We start from the raw sequence: 18,698 nt of genomic DNA, 5'->3' as shown, positions 1-18,698 counted from the left end.
ACCCGCCAATGGGACGGGTAGAACCGTGTGGAGAACCGTGTGGAGCAAGGATGAACCTCGAAAATGGGCTAGACCAAATGCATTGAATAAGCTCACCTAGTTTTTGTCATAGCCTAGTTTTTACAAAGGTCTTACCTAGTTTTTGGTTTAGTCTTGCCTAGTTCTTCCACATAGCCTAGAATTCACAACAAGGCATTAAAGACTAGCCTTGGGCACCAAGGATTTCGGCCTATATAAGGCTTGTAGTCCTCATTTGTTTATCATCCAATTTTGAGTAAAAACTTGAGAGTATTCTCTAAACCTTGTCTTGTCTTCTTGTGTTGTTACACGAGTAGTTTGGCTTAAGAGGTCGAAACGCGATTTCGCACCTTGCTTGAACGAGGGACGTGATCCTAAGTTTAAGTCGGATTGTTTGACGAGTATCAAACAATTCACCCATTGGCGTAGCTATAGGTCTAGCTACGACAAATATCCCTTCCTTTTCATTCAAATCTCGCTACGAATATACGGATTGATCGGGTTGCACCTAGTGCATTCGGATCCTTCGTCTATTTGTTAGTACAAGTTAAGACTTCCGCTTGCGATTCACATCAAAAACGGAATAGAAAAGCATGAAATAAAACAAAATAACAGAATAGAAGAGAAAAATGGCATGAAATTACCTTCAATCGGAAGATAGATGTTGAATGCGAAGAGAAAAGAGGAGAAAATACGAAGGAGACGAACGGTTGAAGAAGAATAACACAAGAATAATAGAAGAGAGAGGAACACTTGCAGTTAAAAATGATTATAAAAGGTTTTGCAATAATACGGAGTATTAATTAGAGAGGGAAACAGTTAGGAATAGTAAATGACGGAAAGAAGAGAGAGAGAGAGAGAGAGAGAGAGAGAATAGAAAATAACTAAATAACAATGCTTTTATATGACAACTAAGATTAATCTTGGCCACTCATCTCTAATTTAATCTAATGGTTGAGATTCCTCCAACTCACAACTCACCATAAGAACCAAAACTCACCAAATCCAATCTCTCTCTCTCTCTCTCTCTCTCTCTCTCTCTCTCTCTCTCTCTCTCTCTCTCTCTCTCTCTCTCTCTCTATATATATATATATATATATGTAAAGGATCAAGTGAGTCCCTTGGTATAAGTGAATCCCATGAGTCCTAATCCAAGCCATTAGATTATAACAAAATTAATGGCTAAGATTAAATATGAAAATAAAAGTGCATATAAAACCCACCAAACCCTAATTTCATTCATTCACTCACATGCCTCCCTCACTTCCACTTCTCTCTCTAAACCTCTAAATCTCCCTTCTCTTCCTCCTCCCATCCCGCCACCACCGCCCCTTCTAACGCCGCCGCCACCACCGCCCCTTCTAACGACGCCACCACTACCATTCTCTTCTCCCGCCTGTCTCCTGCCTCCCTCGGCCACCAGTTGAAGCCGCATTCCTCCTCCCCTCTTCTGCCTCCCTCGGCCACCACCCGCCACCTCCGTCCATCCATTCTTTCTTTTTTTTTTTCTTTTTTTCAGATCTGAGAAAATTGTCCCGAGGCCGCCATCCTCCTCCCCTCTTCTGCCTCCCTCGGCCACCACCTGCCGCCTCCATCCTTTCTGTCTTTTTTTTTCTTTTTTTCAGATCTGAGAAAGTTGTTGGTGGTGGTGGTTGGAGATGCGTGTGGCTGCCGCCTATCTACTTTCTCTCTCTCTTTTTTTTTCTTTACTTGTTCAGATCTATGGTGGTTATTGTAGGTGGTGATTTTTTGTGGGCATGGTGGTGGTGATGTCGTGGTTTTTTTTTCTGCTGATTGGTGGGCGTGTGGTGGTGGCGGTTGCAAGGGACGTCATGGTTGTTGGTGAAGGTAGTGGTGGTTATTAATATAAAGTTTCAGCGGCTTGGACTAAAGTTACAACGCATATGGACTAAAGTTACGCTTATATGGACTAAAGTTACGTTCTGATATTGACTTATTATACTTGTCCAAGACTTAAAATACATAAATTAAAATTGAGTTTTTTTGTCAAAAACTACCTAATATTTACCTCATTTTTATAAATACTACCTAAAGTTTTTAATTTTGCGAGAAATTACCTAATATTTTTTTACTTTTGTTGAAAACTACCAAATTGAAATTAATGAGCAAATTCGACAATTTTTTTCCAAATTAACTAAAATTAGGACAAATAAGTCAAAATTCCAATCGAATTAATCATAATTTTGTCCAAATTAGCCACAATCTCGGCCAAACTAGTCAAAATTGTAGTAAAACAAATTGAAATAAACGTGTTAGTAGCTAATCAAAACAGTTGTCGGTGGTTAAGTATAGTAAATAATGTATGTTCAATGCCAAAAATAATGTTTTCGAGTTAGAATTTTGTTTAATTTGATCGGATTTTTCAATTTGGTAGTGTCCGACAAAAGTCAAGAAAATTTAGGTAGTTTCTCGCAAAATTAAAAACTTTAGGTAGTATTTATGAAAACGAGGTGAATATTAGGTAGTTTTTGACAAAAAAACTCATTAAAATTAGAATAAAGTTATAATCCTAATAAAAATAACGTTTCAAAAATTATGACTAAAGTTACAAACATAAAACATTAAAGTTTCAATTTTTAGCATTAAAGTTTCACTCGTAAAATATTAAAGTTATATTTATAAATCGGTAAAATTAAATAAAATCAATTTTTTATATTAAAAAATGTCCCAAAAAAAATTAAAGTTTCAATTTTTAGCATTAAAGTTTCACTCGTAAAACATTAAAGTTACATTTATAAATCAGTAAAATTAAATAAATTCAATTTTTTATATTAGAAATTGTCTAAAAAAATTAAAGTTTTAATTTTTAGCATTAAAGTTTCATTCGTAAAACACTAAAGTTACACATAAAAATCAAATTTATATATTAAAAATAATATTTATAATATAAATTTTAATTTTTTTAAATAAAATGATACTAAAATATTAAAGTTACAATCATAAAGAATTAAAGTTACATTTATAAATTAAAGTTACGCTTGTACAACATTGAAGTTATAGTTTAAAAGTTTCAAATCTCAAATATCAATCTTAAAAGATCAATGGCCAAGATTAGAACTCATGGACTCACCATTTTAGGTGGACTCATTTGAACTCTCTCTCTCTCTCTCTCTCTCTCTCTCTCTCTCTCTCTCTCTCTAGAGAGTGAGCATTGAGGCATGATAGGGTTTTTACGGTGTTATTTTGGGTTATTTACGACCCGTAAATGGCTAAGTATATACAGAATATTAGTTTATGGCCTAAGTTTTCATGCTGTTCATGAGCTTATTTTAAAACAATTAGTCTCGACCCATGTATTTCATTTAGTATCGCATCAACCTCTCACTAAAAATGCGCGACAATTAATTGTACAAACTTTTACGTGTGATGTTACACAAAGCGGAAAAGAATATATCGTCTCATGTTTAGAATATTTCATATGTCCTTACATTATGCAATTATATGGGAGTAAATCACAACGAGTTATTGTATATAGCCAAATATAGATTTTCATAAGTTTATAGAGGGATAGTATATAGCACGTTTTGAATAAACTATTTGTTATGTAACGGTTATAAATTTACTTTACTTTATATGACCTCATAAACTACATATTTGTTTAATCATACAAGGTGTTTAAATTGACAAAACACATGCGCCTTCGAGGCGAAGATTCGTGTTCCGAACTTGCTCAGATAAAGGAGTTTTCAGAATGGATACTAAAAGTTTGAGACGGGGAAGCTGGAGATCGGAATGATGGGAAAGTTGAACTAGAGTTGCCGAATAACATTTTGATTCATCACACTAGAGATCCTATCGCTTCGATTGTAGACGCCATTTACCCATCCCTCGAGAATCAACCATCGAATCCCGAGTATCTTTAGGAGAGGTCCATCCTTGCACCTACACATGAGATCGTTGATTTGGTTAATGATTATGTATTATCTCGAATAGATGGAACAGAGAAAATTTACTTCACCTCAGACGAGGGTAGTAAAGATGAGAGTAATATTGGGGTCCGTGATCTGCACTCCACAGAATTTCTTAACTCTATTAAGTGTTCGGCGCTTCCAAATCACGAATCAAAGCTCAAGCTTGGTGCTATAGTTATACTTCTTCAGAACATTGACCAATCTCGCGGATTGTACAATGGCACTCGACTGATAGTGACAGATTTGGGATCACGTGTGATTAGAGCAACAGTCTTATCGGGTAGTCATAGGGGCGATAAAGTGCATATTGCCCGTATTACACTTACTCCATCTTATTCCAGTAAGTTCCCGGTAAAGTTTGATAGAAGACAATTCCTCCGTTGCGGTGTGTTTGTAATGACAATAAATAAGAGTCAAGGACAGTCCCTAGCACATGTCGGGCTTTATCTTCCAAGGTGGTGTCGCTATTTCAAGAGTCACAAGCAAAACAGCTTTTTGTTGTATTTATTTCTTTCCAATTTGTCTACTTTTGTTAACTCTTCAAATTTTCGAGAATTTATTTTTGTAATTTCAGAATTCCTAAATAGATATTACGGTTAGATAGCACATCATATTAACAACCCCGCTACGTTAATAAAAAAACAACCCCGTGCAATTTACACGGGTATAAAACTAGTTTTAGTGTTAAATAGCTCTATTCCGAATGTTGTAATACTAACAAACAATTAACATTTTTCACATGTTTGGCTCAAAATACTAACAAACAGTTAGTGATAAATTCCTCCCAAAGAATAGGCTCAAAGCCTCAAAGTAGACGAACGAATTGCTATAAATTCTGAATCTGAGTAATAACAACTATTTCTTGCTCAACTAATATCTACACCTTTTTCGATGAAACCAATCCAAAAAAGGATTTCAAGCCCGAAGTCTACACCATGCTGTGGCCAACTTTACTACTGGTATGAATACCTGTGCAGATGTGCAAGGTTTGTATCCCTTGAATTCACCGGCTTGCATCATACTCCGTAGAATTTAAGCTGATCCATCTCAGAATTCGCTTGAGGATTTCAAGTCCATAAAGAGCTGTGTCCTTGTGAAAGTCGTCGGTTCTTTTTATAATAATATACATAGACCACTACAGCGACCAACAAAAGTGCCTGGGACAGGGAGACCAAAATTTTGACAACTTAACCCCTGTCGGAGATGATCATTATGGTCTTCCAAGTACAGGTATACTCTCTGGTATAATTCAGATTTCAGACTGAAAGATTTTGTTCAAAGCTATTTTGGCATAAATTTACAGGTGGAGTTGGGTGCTGTTGGGAGTTCCTACAGGTTCATGTAACTCAGGCAAGGACTTGCTACTTGGCTGACGACCTTGAGACAATTTACGCACTTTCATCCGTTGTAGCGTATCATGACAAGGTGCAAAGAAGTCATGTCGTAAAGCTTCCTCGGCTGTGATCCTCAACCTCGGATTCACTATTAAGCACTTCTCAAGGAGGTCAAAAAGTGAGATTGGGATGGCATCAAGGAATCGTGTTCTCTTCGTGTTGACAGCACACCATTCTTTTATTGTCATTGATTTTAAGAATTTTACATCCAAAAGTTCCTACAACATTATTGATTACCAATAGAAAATGTTAGTCTTAAACTATTAATACTACCAATTTATGTCCCTATCAGAATTTGGTGGTCAACCAACATCAACGTTGTCAATTAGTTCCCTAAATTTATGTTAATTAGGATAGTATAAATGGATGGTGGGAAAGATGGGGCGAGTCTAAGTTTAGAGGTAAGGACGAGTACCGTTGGCATGGAAGATTCGCGGTTGTGCAACTTGGCCGCCTCCCATAGCTCTTCATTGCCCTTCAATTTTACTATGTCTTTCATGTTTCTGCAATAATAATAATTTACCAAAGTAAACAAACAATGATGGCCAACCTTACATTTTTGGTCTTGCTTAGGACGAAGGTAATTGCCATCAGGGCAATAAAGCTCACACGATAAAAATTAAAGGAAAGTGATGATATGTGGAGGTAGTATGGGATAGAATTATAGAAAGGACTCAAAGGAGTAATGGGAAACTTTTACTCCCATATGAGGGCAGTTATCCGACGGAGAGCTAGGTAACTATTACCCCCAACCATTACTCCCCTACCACTGCCCCAGGTAACAATTACCCATATTCCAAATATATTCAGATAAGTGAAGAGATGAGAATTATTACTGTTCAGGGTCCCCTGTGAAAGGCATCTTTCCAGTTATTAAATAAAGTAACGTGACACCAGCCGACCATACATCTATCTTTGGCCCTTGATATGGCGATCGTAGCAAGACCTGCAAACATACAAAAGCAATGTGCATGATTCTCAACAGATTTAATAGCGCACATAAACACGGTGTTCTGCAAATACTAATCTCACATTCTCACTGTCCCAGACGTTTAGTAAAAACCAAAAAAGTTATTCCATGCATAGTTAAAAGTAACTCCTCTTATACTACCTCCACCTCATTCATATTCTCCCTTAAGTTATAACTTCGACGATTAATTTAAGATTATTTTCTCTAAAGGCGCAAAAATTAGGGAGCAAGACAACAGGCAGGACATCATCTGCGGTTGAGGATTTGCAGAGATTCAATATAGGAGTTAAGAAGCCGTGTCTAGTAAATACCGAGAGCTGCGCTTCTTTTGTAAGCAAATGAAGGCAAGACTTACGAAGTCACAGTAAGAAGAAAGATTTCAGCTAGGATTCCATAATCACTTCACTATTCAGTTGAGATAGACAGAATAGCTGTGGTATTCTCGGCGTTGTACAACAAACACCACAAAACCTTAGTCCCAAAATGATTTGGGGTCGGCTAACATGAATTATCATTCGAAATCGCTTGGGCATGAGTCCAATATTGTCCATGAAACAAGTTCTATAGTATTCTTGGCTTCTCAGATTTGCATAATGTGCATAAAAGAATTTTAAGAATCCACTCGGTCAATGTTTATTAACAATTAGAGCCCTACTGAGAAGTTAAAGTGATAAAGGAAATGGAACAAGTCACCAGACAACACTAACTAGGTTCTCACCTCAGGAGCACGAAACCCTTTTGTTCCAACACATGGGCCTTCTTTATGTGGCTTAGAGTCCCCTGCGAGCAATTAAAGGAAACATAGGTTACACACAATTAAAAGCGAGCAGCAGAAGTTCTAATATGAAACTATCTCATGATTCAACTGCTATGAAAATGAGACAAACCCATATTATGAATTAGTTATTTGTTTGTTTTATTTTAGTGCATCAATGCCATTACTAGTATAGATGCATGCGCGGTATATGGAGCCTTTACATTTTAATGCATTATTTATAGATTTAAAATTGACACTTCATTAATTTTTCATATATCATCCCTTTTATTTTAGTATGAAAAAAATAGTGGAAAAGTTATTAAGAGAAATGAGTGAAGTCATGAAATGTGCCTTTACATTTTGTCACGGAAATAATAAATATAAATTTAATTTTTTTTATACGAAGTATGTATGTGTTAAATCATTCGCTTCTCTAGTATATAACAATAGCACTTATAAAAGATTTAGCAATTTATAATTTTTAAATTTCTTTTATTTTAATTAGACGAATACGCAATATAATTTAGAGTTTAGAAAATATTATAGTTATTAAAAGATTATATCTTAATGAAAAAAAATAATAATTTATTAAGTCTTGTTTCCTTATTTAAGGAGATTCCTTTTGGAGGGAAACGTTTTGAGAAGTTTTATTCTCTTAGTATATAGGGGGATGCCAATATGAGTGAGTATTCGACTTAATCTGTTTGGTCTCATATGACACCATCTCAGCAGAGACTATTTCAGCAAGCAAAGTAGAATGAACATTAAGAATGTTGCATGGATAGTATTGGATACCTTTATTATTCAATGATCCTGCACCCAAAACAATACTGCCAAAAGAGTGGAGTGGAGCTGGAGTGGGATAAATGAATTTCTGGTCCATAACAGTAGGCGATGCAACAATCCTCTTCCGCTTGGAAATTGGTGCATTTCCTGTTCCATGATTCGGAAACTGCATTGCTTTCTGGGCTAGATTGATCAATTCTTTTCGACCTTGACAAGGAATTGGTTCTCTCCTCCTCTCTCCAGAAGTTCTAGTGCTTGTCAAGTCTTTCGATGTTAAGCCAGACCCATCTGCACCTTGGCTAGCTAGCGAGTTACCACGACCTAGGTCATCAAATACCTTTGACCTGCCCATGGCTTTGCTCTTCAGAGTTTTACTCTCTTGGGTGCGGCTAGTACCATTTATTGCCCCTGGGTTTAATGCAACAGATGGTTTACCACTCAATATCTTTCTTCGCTTGCTAGAGGTTGCAAACATATGTTGCACTGCCGGGACATGTTCACTTGCACTCATGTGGCAAGGCTGTGATTTGTCTGCCATGGCGTAAAAATTGTTCAGCAACTAGATTCTTCAAGTATTTGCTCAAAGAGAGGGAGAATGACTACTACTGAGAAGCAAGGAGGGTCTTAGAGAGTTATGAGGAAAATTCAGAATTGTTGATGTTTTAGATTTTTTAAATTGGTAGAACATGGTGGGAAAGGTCAAAACATTGAGTTAGTAGAGAAAAGAAACTTTCAGTGTTTAGAGAGGGCATAGATGGGATATTACTTTCCAATGCATTATCATCTCTCTTTTTATCAGCCATTATAAAGCCTGAAGCAGTGATAAAAATGACTCGCTTTATATGATCGGCTAGCACATAACAAAAACATGGGAACATTTCCTAAGACCAAATCAATTTGGGAGCTGTTTGGTTTATTGGAATGCTGATGAGTGATGAAGGATGGAAAGCTTACCAAGACTCCCAGGCTTCTGATGGAGATCCTGTTGAGAAAAATGGTACACAATTAGTGGGTAGCCAGGATCAATTGCTCAAATGCAGACAAACAAATATGACATCTTTTTCATATATTTGAAGCAATCTTGCAATTCTCACTTCTTACCTTAGCAAGATTGAAATCAATCAGGTATCCGTTGTTAGTTTTGCAGGAGAACAGAAAGTTACCAGGTTTGACATCTCTATGAAAAACTCCCTGCAAGCATGAAACTCGACTATCAGTCTTAGTTTCAAAATAGGCTCTACAGAGTCCAGGCTAATATATGTTTCTAAAGGAGTCGAACATCATTAACTATTACCTGCTTATGAAGACTAGTAAGTGCCTTGAACAGGCAGAAACCATACCACTGAAGCTGATTGATATCAATCTCCCTTTTCAGTGCCTGAAAAAAATGAACAGTAATAAGAAGTACAAAATGAGAAAACCGACTATGAATAATCAAATCAAATCAACTCGACCTCCAAACTTGACCCAAGATCCAAACTTGACCCAAATTGCATATCTCGAATGTGATCCAAAACCCAAATGGATCCAAGTTTTGTTAGCTGAAACTGAACCGACCTGAAATGAACCCCCTAGAAAACCACCTAACCCGAAAATGGCCAGGTCATAAATAACTTGAATTGACCCAAAGTGACTTGAAATTTCCATATTTCCAATGGAGCCAAAGACTCATTACTCTTTGGTTATGGATTATGATGGAATAAATCAAAATGGCTCACTAAAGTGGTTGCGCTTCTTTCTTTTGTAAAGTGGCGGTCCTTCGATGCAGTTCTCGACGCAATTTTCATCTTGGGTCATTCAGAAACAGCCTCTTTGTGTTGCTAACACAAGGGTAAGGCTACGTACATCCGACCCCCCCTTACCCTGCAATTTGCGGGAGCCATTGAGGCACTGGGGTAATGTTGTTGTTGTTGTTGTTGACCCAAAGTGACTTGAAATAAATAATTTGAAAGCCAAAGAATCACTATCAAACCTAATTTGTAAGTAGGTAATTATCCAAACCGCACTTTTTTTTGCTCATAATCACTGGCCCAGAAATGACCCGGCCCGATTGACCTCAAATGACCAAACCAACCTGCCCGAAACCCGATTTAACCCGACCGAGCCCGAGCTAACCCGAATATGACACACCCCCAACTAACCCGACTCAACCGACTGGTCCGTTTGCCATGTCTTTGTATATGCTGATATGCTCAACATGCTCCAAAAACATGAAGCTACTGGATTTACCTCAGGCCGGTCATGATCCACATGCTCCAAAACAAAGCAATCATCATTTCCACTTTTGAGAGAGCCTTCATACTTTATCACAAAATTCTTTCCCCTGATAAAATTAATATATTTGATATCCTCATCTGCTATAATGATGTTTAATCTGTAGAAAATGGAATTCAAATCAAGACAAAAGTCACTCCACATACCCAAATCGTTGTAGCATCTTAAGCTCATTTTTTAAGTGGTGGACATGAGCGTTTGCATGAGGACCTGCATACCACAAACAAGTTCGTGATATCAGCTCTTATAGTATAATTATTTTAATGATGCAGCAGCAAACACACAAGGTTAAAGAACCTTCAAAACAGTAAACTTTCGAAATACTAGCAATAAATCAACTAAAGGCTTAGTTTTTGACGTCACCTAGGTAACAGACTTAACAAGAAGATGTTATCCAAATCTATAAACTTAGCTCTAAGAATCTAAGCATGCTTGTGCAAGATTGATTTAATCAGTAATCTCAGAGAACATGCATATCACAATAGCAGGAGCTTGAACTTTAATTTAGGAGCAAACTGTTAGTTATTGGCTTCATGAGCTGAGCTAAATAGGGAATAGACCTTTGATCACAAACAACAAAAATACCCCAGTGGCTCAAGGGCTCCCGCAAATTGCAGGATAAGGGGGGTCAGATGCGTGGAACCTTACCATTGTGTTAGGAACAAAGAGAGGCTGTCACATTTATCACAACTTGCCTAAAATGACACAACAGGAGAGAATTTGTAACCATACACTGAGAGAATTACATTTCTATATGTATCAACATTTTTTTAGCTCTTCGAGTTACCATAGTTGCATTCTCCAAATTTTATTGCTAATAGATACAAAAGACACAGCACTGTGCAAGGAAATAGCAAAAACAACTTCCAGACCATCCTCCGGTTTGACAGCTGGACATCCTCCTAAAGTCTTTAAACGAAGGCAAAGTATAGAGAGGAAGAACTACGTAAAGTATATTAGCACGGACTTAGATTTTTCATCTGCTTCTCTTTCTGCGTTTTAGATATGATCATCATACGAATCTTGCAGCTACATGAACCGCTATCTTTGGCCAGCCTGGTCCAACCAACACAGTTGGGCTGCCTTTTGAATCAAGCCTGGCCCAGTCCATGATCATCTTTATGAAGAAGTTACAGATACAGAAAATAGCCCTAGAGCCCCTAGTCTTGAGCAGCTTGCCAGGAAAAAAAAAAAAAAAGGAAGGCAACTGGCTAACTGAATGTTTTTAAAGCCATAATAATAAGTTAAATAAGTTTTGGTATTTTCCCAAAATATAAGTCTGATATTTTTATATAATGGAAACAGACAGAAAAGTCTAGCACGGAACCCAAATAACCATACATGCAAGTATTGGAACAACTAATCTGTCAAATAAAGATATTATATCAGCATAAATTTATTTTGTCATACATTTTATGGCAAATGTTACTCCATCAGTCTTTCTTCTAGCTCTGTAGACTGTTCCATATCCACCTGTTGCAAGAGGTTAATGCAAATCAGGAATCCACACAAAAACAGATTAATTGACGTGCTACACCAGAATGCAATTATTGATAAACTATGAACTATCATAGATGTCTTACCTGATCCCTCTTCCTCCTCAACTGTATAAGACTCAAATTCTGGATAATTTGACATTTGTTGATCCTGCAAGGGACATTATTTGTTATGATGATTGTGCAAGATAACAAGGGACGTTTTTCTCTTGATTGTTTCATTTCTGTAAAGCAATTCTCTAATTGCAGTATATACAATACACAGCATGACAAAACAGAGAAACTGACCTTGACAGATTTGTTCGCACACTTTTGTTCTACAGCTGCAATATCCCTAGCAATGTGTTTGCCATTGTCCTTCAAAGCAATGGTGTTTTGATCTTGTTGGCCTCTCGTTTTTTTACAGAAAATGTCCACTTTGCTACCCTGCTGCGACTTTAGTGAGGCTTTCTGTTTCAAAGTAGGCTTGAGCTCAGGGACCTTCTTTTGAACAGCTGAAAGTCTTGAGAATGTCTTCTCGCTACCAGATTGCAGCGTTGCAGGAACCAAAGCCTGATTACGTGCTTCGTTATTTGCTATTTCTTCTGGCAAAGTTGGTTGTTTGCTTGTGGGGCTTTCCATAGTTGTGCACAAGATGTCCTCAAAAAGAGAACCTAATCCACATGAACCAAATGAATGCTTCTCTTTCTCAGGCCTTTTGTCAGGTAACACACAATCTTCCAAGGGCAGTTCAACCGTGTCTTCAATGTTTGTTTCAGGAGCTTGCCTATTTATGAAATCTTTGCAAGGATGAAACGAAACAGCAGCATTTGCCGATGGGTCCATTTCATGTTGATCAAGATTCAAACAGGAAGAAGCACAAACATCCATGTTGGCCTTCAAATCGACAGGGTCAGGTTCGTTTACTCCTATAAAAGCTGAGATTTCTGCTAAACTTTTAAAAATAAGGGCCCCACATTCTTCCCCTTGTACATCAGGCGTATTTAAGATTGTCGCATTATCCTGATGTCTTTCCATTACTAAATAATTTTCCAAGTCATCTTCTTGAGATGCCTTTAGCTTGTTTTCAAACCCCTGACAGTCATCATTCTTCTCTTTCTCAGGCCTTTTGTCAGGTAACACACAATCTTCCAAGGGCAGTTCAACCGTGTCTTCGATGTTTGTTTCAGGAGCTTGCCTATTTATGAAATCTTTGCAAGGATGAAAAGAAACAGCAGCATTTGCCGATGAGTCCATTTCATATTGATCAAGATTCAAACAGGAAGAAGCACCAACATCCATGTTGGCCTTCAAATCGACAGGGTCAGGTTTGTCTACTCCAATAAAAGCTGAGATTTCTGCTAAACTTTTAAAAATAAGGGCCCTACATCCTTCCCCTTGTACATCAGGCGTATTTAAGATTGTCGCATTATCCCGATGTCTTTCCATTACTAAATAATTTTCCAAGTCATCTTCTTGAGATGCCTTTAGCTTGTTTTCATACCTCTGACAGTCATCATTCTTCTCTTTCTCAGGCCTTTTGTCAGGTAACACACAATCTTCCAAGGGCAGTTCAACCGTGTCTTCGATGTTTGTTTCAGGAGCTTGCCTATTTATGAAATCTTTGCGTGGATGAAAAGAAACAGCAGCATTTGCCGATAAGTCCATTTCATATTGATCAAGATTCAAACAGGAAGAAGCAACAACATCCATGTTGGCCTTCAAATCGACAGGGTCAGGTTCATCTACTCCAAGAAAAGCTGAGATTTCTGCTAAACTTTTAAAAATAAGGGCCCTACATCCTTCCCCTTGTACATCAGGCGTATTTAAGATTGTCGCATTATCCTGATGTCTTTCCATTACTAAATAATTTTCCAAGTCATCTTCTTGAGATGCCTTTAGCTTGTTTTCATACCCCTGACAGTCATCATTCTTTGATTGAGACTTCAAAAGCCCAGTGTTAGAAAACGGCATTGACCGAGTAACAACTTTGTCGGTGAAATTCCCCAAAGCAACTCTTTGTGGCATGTCGTCAAGTGGCAGTGCTTTCAGAGCAAGTATCTACATAAGAGAAGAGGGGGAAAAGTTCGCTTCACAAAAAATTCAGTAATACATCCACTTGATATAAGCTCAATACATCTTGAAAAGGAAGACATTACTGTGAGTACAAAATATCATATGATTTAGTTGAGTGCATACAACGGTGATACATGAAAAGTTTTACATCAAACAGTTCTACTTCATGTTATATTCATCCTATATAACAGAGTAATGATTTCGTTCTTTACATGAAACTGTACTCGCAAGATTAACAGCACATTTGTGTCTTTCCAATGGCAGATATTACCATGACACAACATTATGGTATTTGGTATCTCTGTTTTTTTTTTGGCGTTCGTCCCTCAAAATGGTAGTATCAGTCACATCGTCACCCAAGTCTATGTTCAAAATCAACGCAAAGAAATTGAACTCTAATCTCCAGCATTTGGATTACCAACGTACTGGATATATACACTATACAGTCAGAAAAAGAGAATTTATCCTTAGGGAGCAAAGGAAACTCTACAAATTTTGTTTAGCATTCAAGGTTACAGAATGAGGTCAGTTACGTCAATCCAGTCCTATTCAGTTTATTCTGATTACCTTCATACGTTCTCCTTCACAATAAAATCCATCACCTTTGTCCTTGGACATAGCTGACCCATTGTTTTATTTTATAAGTTGATCTTTGCAATTCAGTTCATTTCGTGCTTCAGTTATAACAGACTACTATCTTACAACATTCTTCAAAGAAATATTTGGTCTATTGCCTCTGTATGCTTATTTAAGCTATCAGGACTTAAAACAATCCTAACAGTAAAACTGTACTACTTTTCCAAATCCTTCATTTCAGTATTTACAGCCTTGTTAGATACTTCTTCCATCTTGCAGATTTGGCTTTATCATCACTAATCATTCAGCAAGAAAAAAGGACCCTTCAATTTGGAGGCTCAATTACGGTGCAGAAGAAGAAACAAAGCAAAAAATGCAAGTTCCAAACTACATCCATCCCATTCTTATTGTCCTATTTTGCTTTTTGGGATGATTGAATAGAAAGTGAGAAAATATTATTACCCCCTTGACTTAAAAAGAGAGTTGGGGATAATTTAATTGTGATGGATGTAGTAGTACCTACTTAAGGGTAATTTGATGTCCACTCTTGTTACTTACTAAATTTAGAAAGGGAACAATTAATTTGGGATAAATTTGAAGAGGAAATGGGACAATAAAACAGGGATGAAAGGAGTATTAATTATATCACGATTATAAATCACAATGCCCTCTACAATTTAGTTCAGCAAATCAGTCAAAAAACCAAAACGGTAACAGTTGGCGAGACTTTTTAAAATTTCGCATAAGCTAATTCCTTAACTCATCAAAGTAACAAATCAATCACTTTTAGTCAACATAAGATCTCAGACCAAAAAGCATCTCCCGAATAAAATTCAGTGAATAAAATGCACAGATGATAACTAAAGAAATGCTTACGGGTCCATTGTTAGCACCAGATTTCTCTTTCTCCCGCTCATTTCCTGCAAATCATCAGTTCCTAGACTAATTACACTATATTGAACAAAAAAATCACAGAAAATGAAACAAAACTCCACTATCCTTTTAAAATATTACCTTCAACTGATTTAAAACGCACTCTTTTTTCAACTAAAAAGGAGTCATCTTCATGAGGTGTGTTTAGCTTGCTTTCATACTCCTCATAATCATTGTTCTTTGAATGATACTCGAAAAGCCCAGTGTTAGAAACTGGAATTGAAGGAGTCACAGCATTGTCACTGAAATTCTCCAACGCACTTCTTTCTGGTATGTCAAGTGGCTGTGCTTTTAGACCAAGTATCTACACAAGGTAAGGAAATTAAAAAAAACGTTCGCTTCAGAAATATTTCAGAGGTGCATGCATTACATTTATTGACATAAGCACAATGCATCCTGAAAATGATGATCTTACCGTGAGCCCAAAAACTCACATGAGGCCATTGAAATGCATAAAAATATACAATGGCTCCACTTCATGTTCTATTCCCCCATTTCGCAAAAGGAGTGATGATTTGGATGTATGCATACAATGGTTTCACACAACACTAACTACATTGTGAAATCATTCTATAAAATCAGTCTATGTCTACAACAGCAAGTTTGTATCTTACTAGTTGCAGGTATTACCATGACACGATGTTAAGGAATCTCTCTCATTAAAAAAAAAAAAAAAAAAAAAAAAAAAAAAAAAAAATCCCTGAACAATAGTAGTAACGGTCATGTCTTCACCCAAGCGTACATTAAAAATCGACTTGTAGACATTAACTCTATTCTTCAGCATATGGAACTCCAATGGTTTGAATTTTTATACAATCAGAATAGCCAGCTAAGCAATCTGCGCATATTTTACACTAATAAATAACATCTGCTTTAACTACATCAACTGTTATACAGGACAGAATCTTCTTCCACAATGTATGCCTCTTTGCTTATGAACTCTTTGGCTATTGAAACCCCAGAACAAGATCATTTTTTTTAATTTGAGCCCTCATCTTCAAGATATTGTACATTTATCATTTGAGCCAATTATAGCTTTAAGCAAAGAAATTTTTAGACAACAAGGTAATTGTGTTATACCACAAGCAACAAAGAGGTCTGTCTAAACCGTAGGCCTCATTTCTTCTACATCAAAATATATGCCTTGAATCCGTTATATAGTAGTTGAAGAACTTTTAGTTTCAAGTCACTTATCAGAATTGGGATTTGGGACTTGTTTGGAAGTTTTTTATTGTTTTAGCTTGAAGTAGTGTATAGAGTATAGACTCCAGTTGGTTTAACCTTACGGTAACAAAATAAAGTCTGTTCATTCAGTCCAACTATTCATGTTATCCCGGTTACTTTCTTCCTCCACGGTAAAATATCTCCCTTGTCCATGAACATACCTGACACGCTGCTGGTAAACCACATATTTTTGTGTTAATATTTGTTATTCACTCTCTTATTTATCAGGTATTCAGGTATGACATACCATCTTACAAGTTACAAAATCCTTGAAGAAATAGTAGATCCAATATCTCATCAATTGAGTTGATGTAGGTACAAACAATTCTAACAGCAAAACCGTTGTGCTACCCCAAATCCTTAATTCCTTACACATTTGATTATTCACGGTCATGTTAGGTACATCAATTTACATTGTATGCCCGAGGCTCTGGCTTAGTCATCACTAGCACTCAGCAAGAACAATAACCAAAGTGGAGGCCAAAGTAAGGAACGGAAGTAGAAACGGAGCCGAAAGTTGCAAGTTTATACAAGTATACAACTGTAGAATTAAATTTCGAGTAGAAATTATAATGCACTCTATAGTTCAGTTCAGGAATCAGTTAAACATCAGTAACCGCAGAATAAATACTGTCTTTAGAGACAGTAAGCTTAGACTTCTTAAAATTATGCAGAAATCGATTCCTTAACTCATGAAATTAATAACTAATCAAGTCGACATCATAAGAACAACAACCTAAAATCAGATCAACAATAACATTCATGTGAACAAAATGCGTCAAATTACTAATGGTAGCTTAAAAGAGAGCTTACTATTTTGCATTTGGAACTGAATCTCTCTTTCTCCCGCTCATTTCCTGCAATTCATCAGTTCGTAAACTAACTAAACTCAAATTAAACAAAACTTAATGAAAAAGGATACAGAATTTCAGAAACATTTTACAATAGTACCTTCAACTGAGCTCATAACGGCTCTTTTTTTCACGAACGGCACAACTTCACTCTCAAAGTTCTTCCTCTTCCTAAAATACGTCCTCACCACATCACCACCTCTAAGTCGATTAAACGAAATCGCAGCATCAAACACACCGATCTGAACTTTCGGCGCCGAAACTGCGAAGAATTCGCCGACAACACAAAACGCACTCGCAGAGAGCAAAACGAGGTCGTTTTTAGTCAAAAAAAGCGGCGAATTAGGGATGAAGCAAAGAAACTTAACTAAAACAATCGAAGCAGAAAAGAGCGAACACTTTTCAGCGAGTTCAGCGGGAGAAGAAGGACGACCGATGTACATGAGTACGGCGGCCAAATGCCATGCCTTCTCGGTGCAGCTTTCAGTGGTGGTTGCGAGCTCGGAGGTCGAAATTTGAGCTTCCGTGGCGGATCGAAGGAAGATCTGGAGGTTAGATTGAGGAAATTAGGGTTAGCAGGTGGAAATGTTTGAAAGATCCATGGATAAGAGAGAGAGAAACAAAAGAGCGGGAAGGTTTGAGAAGAGTGGAAAATGTCGAGTGTGTTTTGTGATATGATGGCACCCGCGATGTCCCGCCATCGGCATGTGTGGAAACTTTTGAATGAACAATTAGTCTCCCTTGTCACATTAAGTATCCGTCACAAGGGAGAGACGGGTATAATTGATACCATATTCTTGTAAATGAAACAAATGGATCCGTCAAACATAAAAAAATAAAGAAAGTTGATTGAGACACAGATTTGACATCTATAAAACTATATTAAAAGGGTAACCTTAAAAGGCCACGTAGACAAAGCCACATAGGCGAAGAAAAAGTCACGCGTGCATTACGAATGTCACATCTATAAATCTATATAATCTATACTATATAGTTAAAAGACAACTTAATACATTTAATTTTTTGTCATGCAGGATTATCATAATTAAATTCTATTAATTTATATTGTAAATATTAAGGCTACTTTAATAAATCTATTAAAATTCATTATAAGGTTTAGTAATATTTTTTTTTGTGTGTGGAAACCATAAGATCATGATTTAAATTATAAAAATAAATTAAGAATTTAGTCTCATCATTTAAATCATTCAATTTGTTCATCTAACTCCTCCTTAACCATAAATATAGTAGCTAAAAGATCTTATATAGTAAATAAAAAATCTAATAATTTGAATTATAAAGCTACTAATATCTACAAATCTATAAATACTATTAAAAGGTCACCCAAAAACAAAATTTTATTCCACGTGTCAGTGTGAAATACCCTCCATTGACCATTCTTATGTGTTTCTACTACTGAGTAATGAGTTTA

General features: G+C 36.6%; 1 protein-coding gene across 1 annotated transcript; it reads right to left on the bottom strand.

Moving 5' to 3' along the window:
- Window positions 1–4,626: 4,626 nt before the first annotated feature.
- On the bottom strand, window positions 4,627–17,994 carry LOC141612012 (uncharacterized). Its single transcript, XM_074430712.1, has 17 exons — window positions 17,367–17,994; window positions 17,229–17,272; window positions 15,273–15,495; window positions 15,135–15,178; window positions 11,916–13,667; window positions 11,715–11,778; window positions 11,542–11,604; window positions 10,278–10,341; window positions 10,087–10,180; window positions 9,152–9,235; window positions 8,959–9,048; window positions 8,812–8,839; window positions 7,867–8,388; window positions 7,033–7,094; window positions 6,181–6,290; window positions 5,760–5,847; window positions 4,627–5,562 (listed from the first exon to the last, which is right to left on the bottom strand). The coding sequence occupies exons 1-17, from the start codon at window positions 17,707–17,709 to the stop codon at window positions 5,248–5,250; spliced, it is 3,990 nt and encodes a 1,329-aa protein (XP_074286813.1). The 5' UTR covers window positions 17,710–17,994; the 3' UTR covers window positions 4,627–5,247.
- Between the last annotated feature and the right edge of the window lie 704 nt (window positions 17,995–18,698).

Source organism: Silene latifolia, chromosome 11, assembly GCF_048544455.1.
Source record: "Silene latifolia isolate original U9 population chromosome 11, ASM4854445v1, whole genome shotgun sequence".
NCBI lineage: Eukaryota > Viridiplantae > Streptophyta > Magnoliopsida > Caryophyllales > Caryophyllaceae > Silene > Silene latifolia.
The sequence above is the reverse complement of the archived record's forward strand: the minus strand, read 5'-3'. Positions and strand labels throughout refer to the sequence as shown.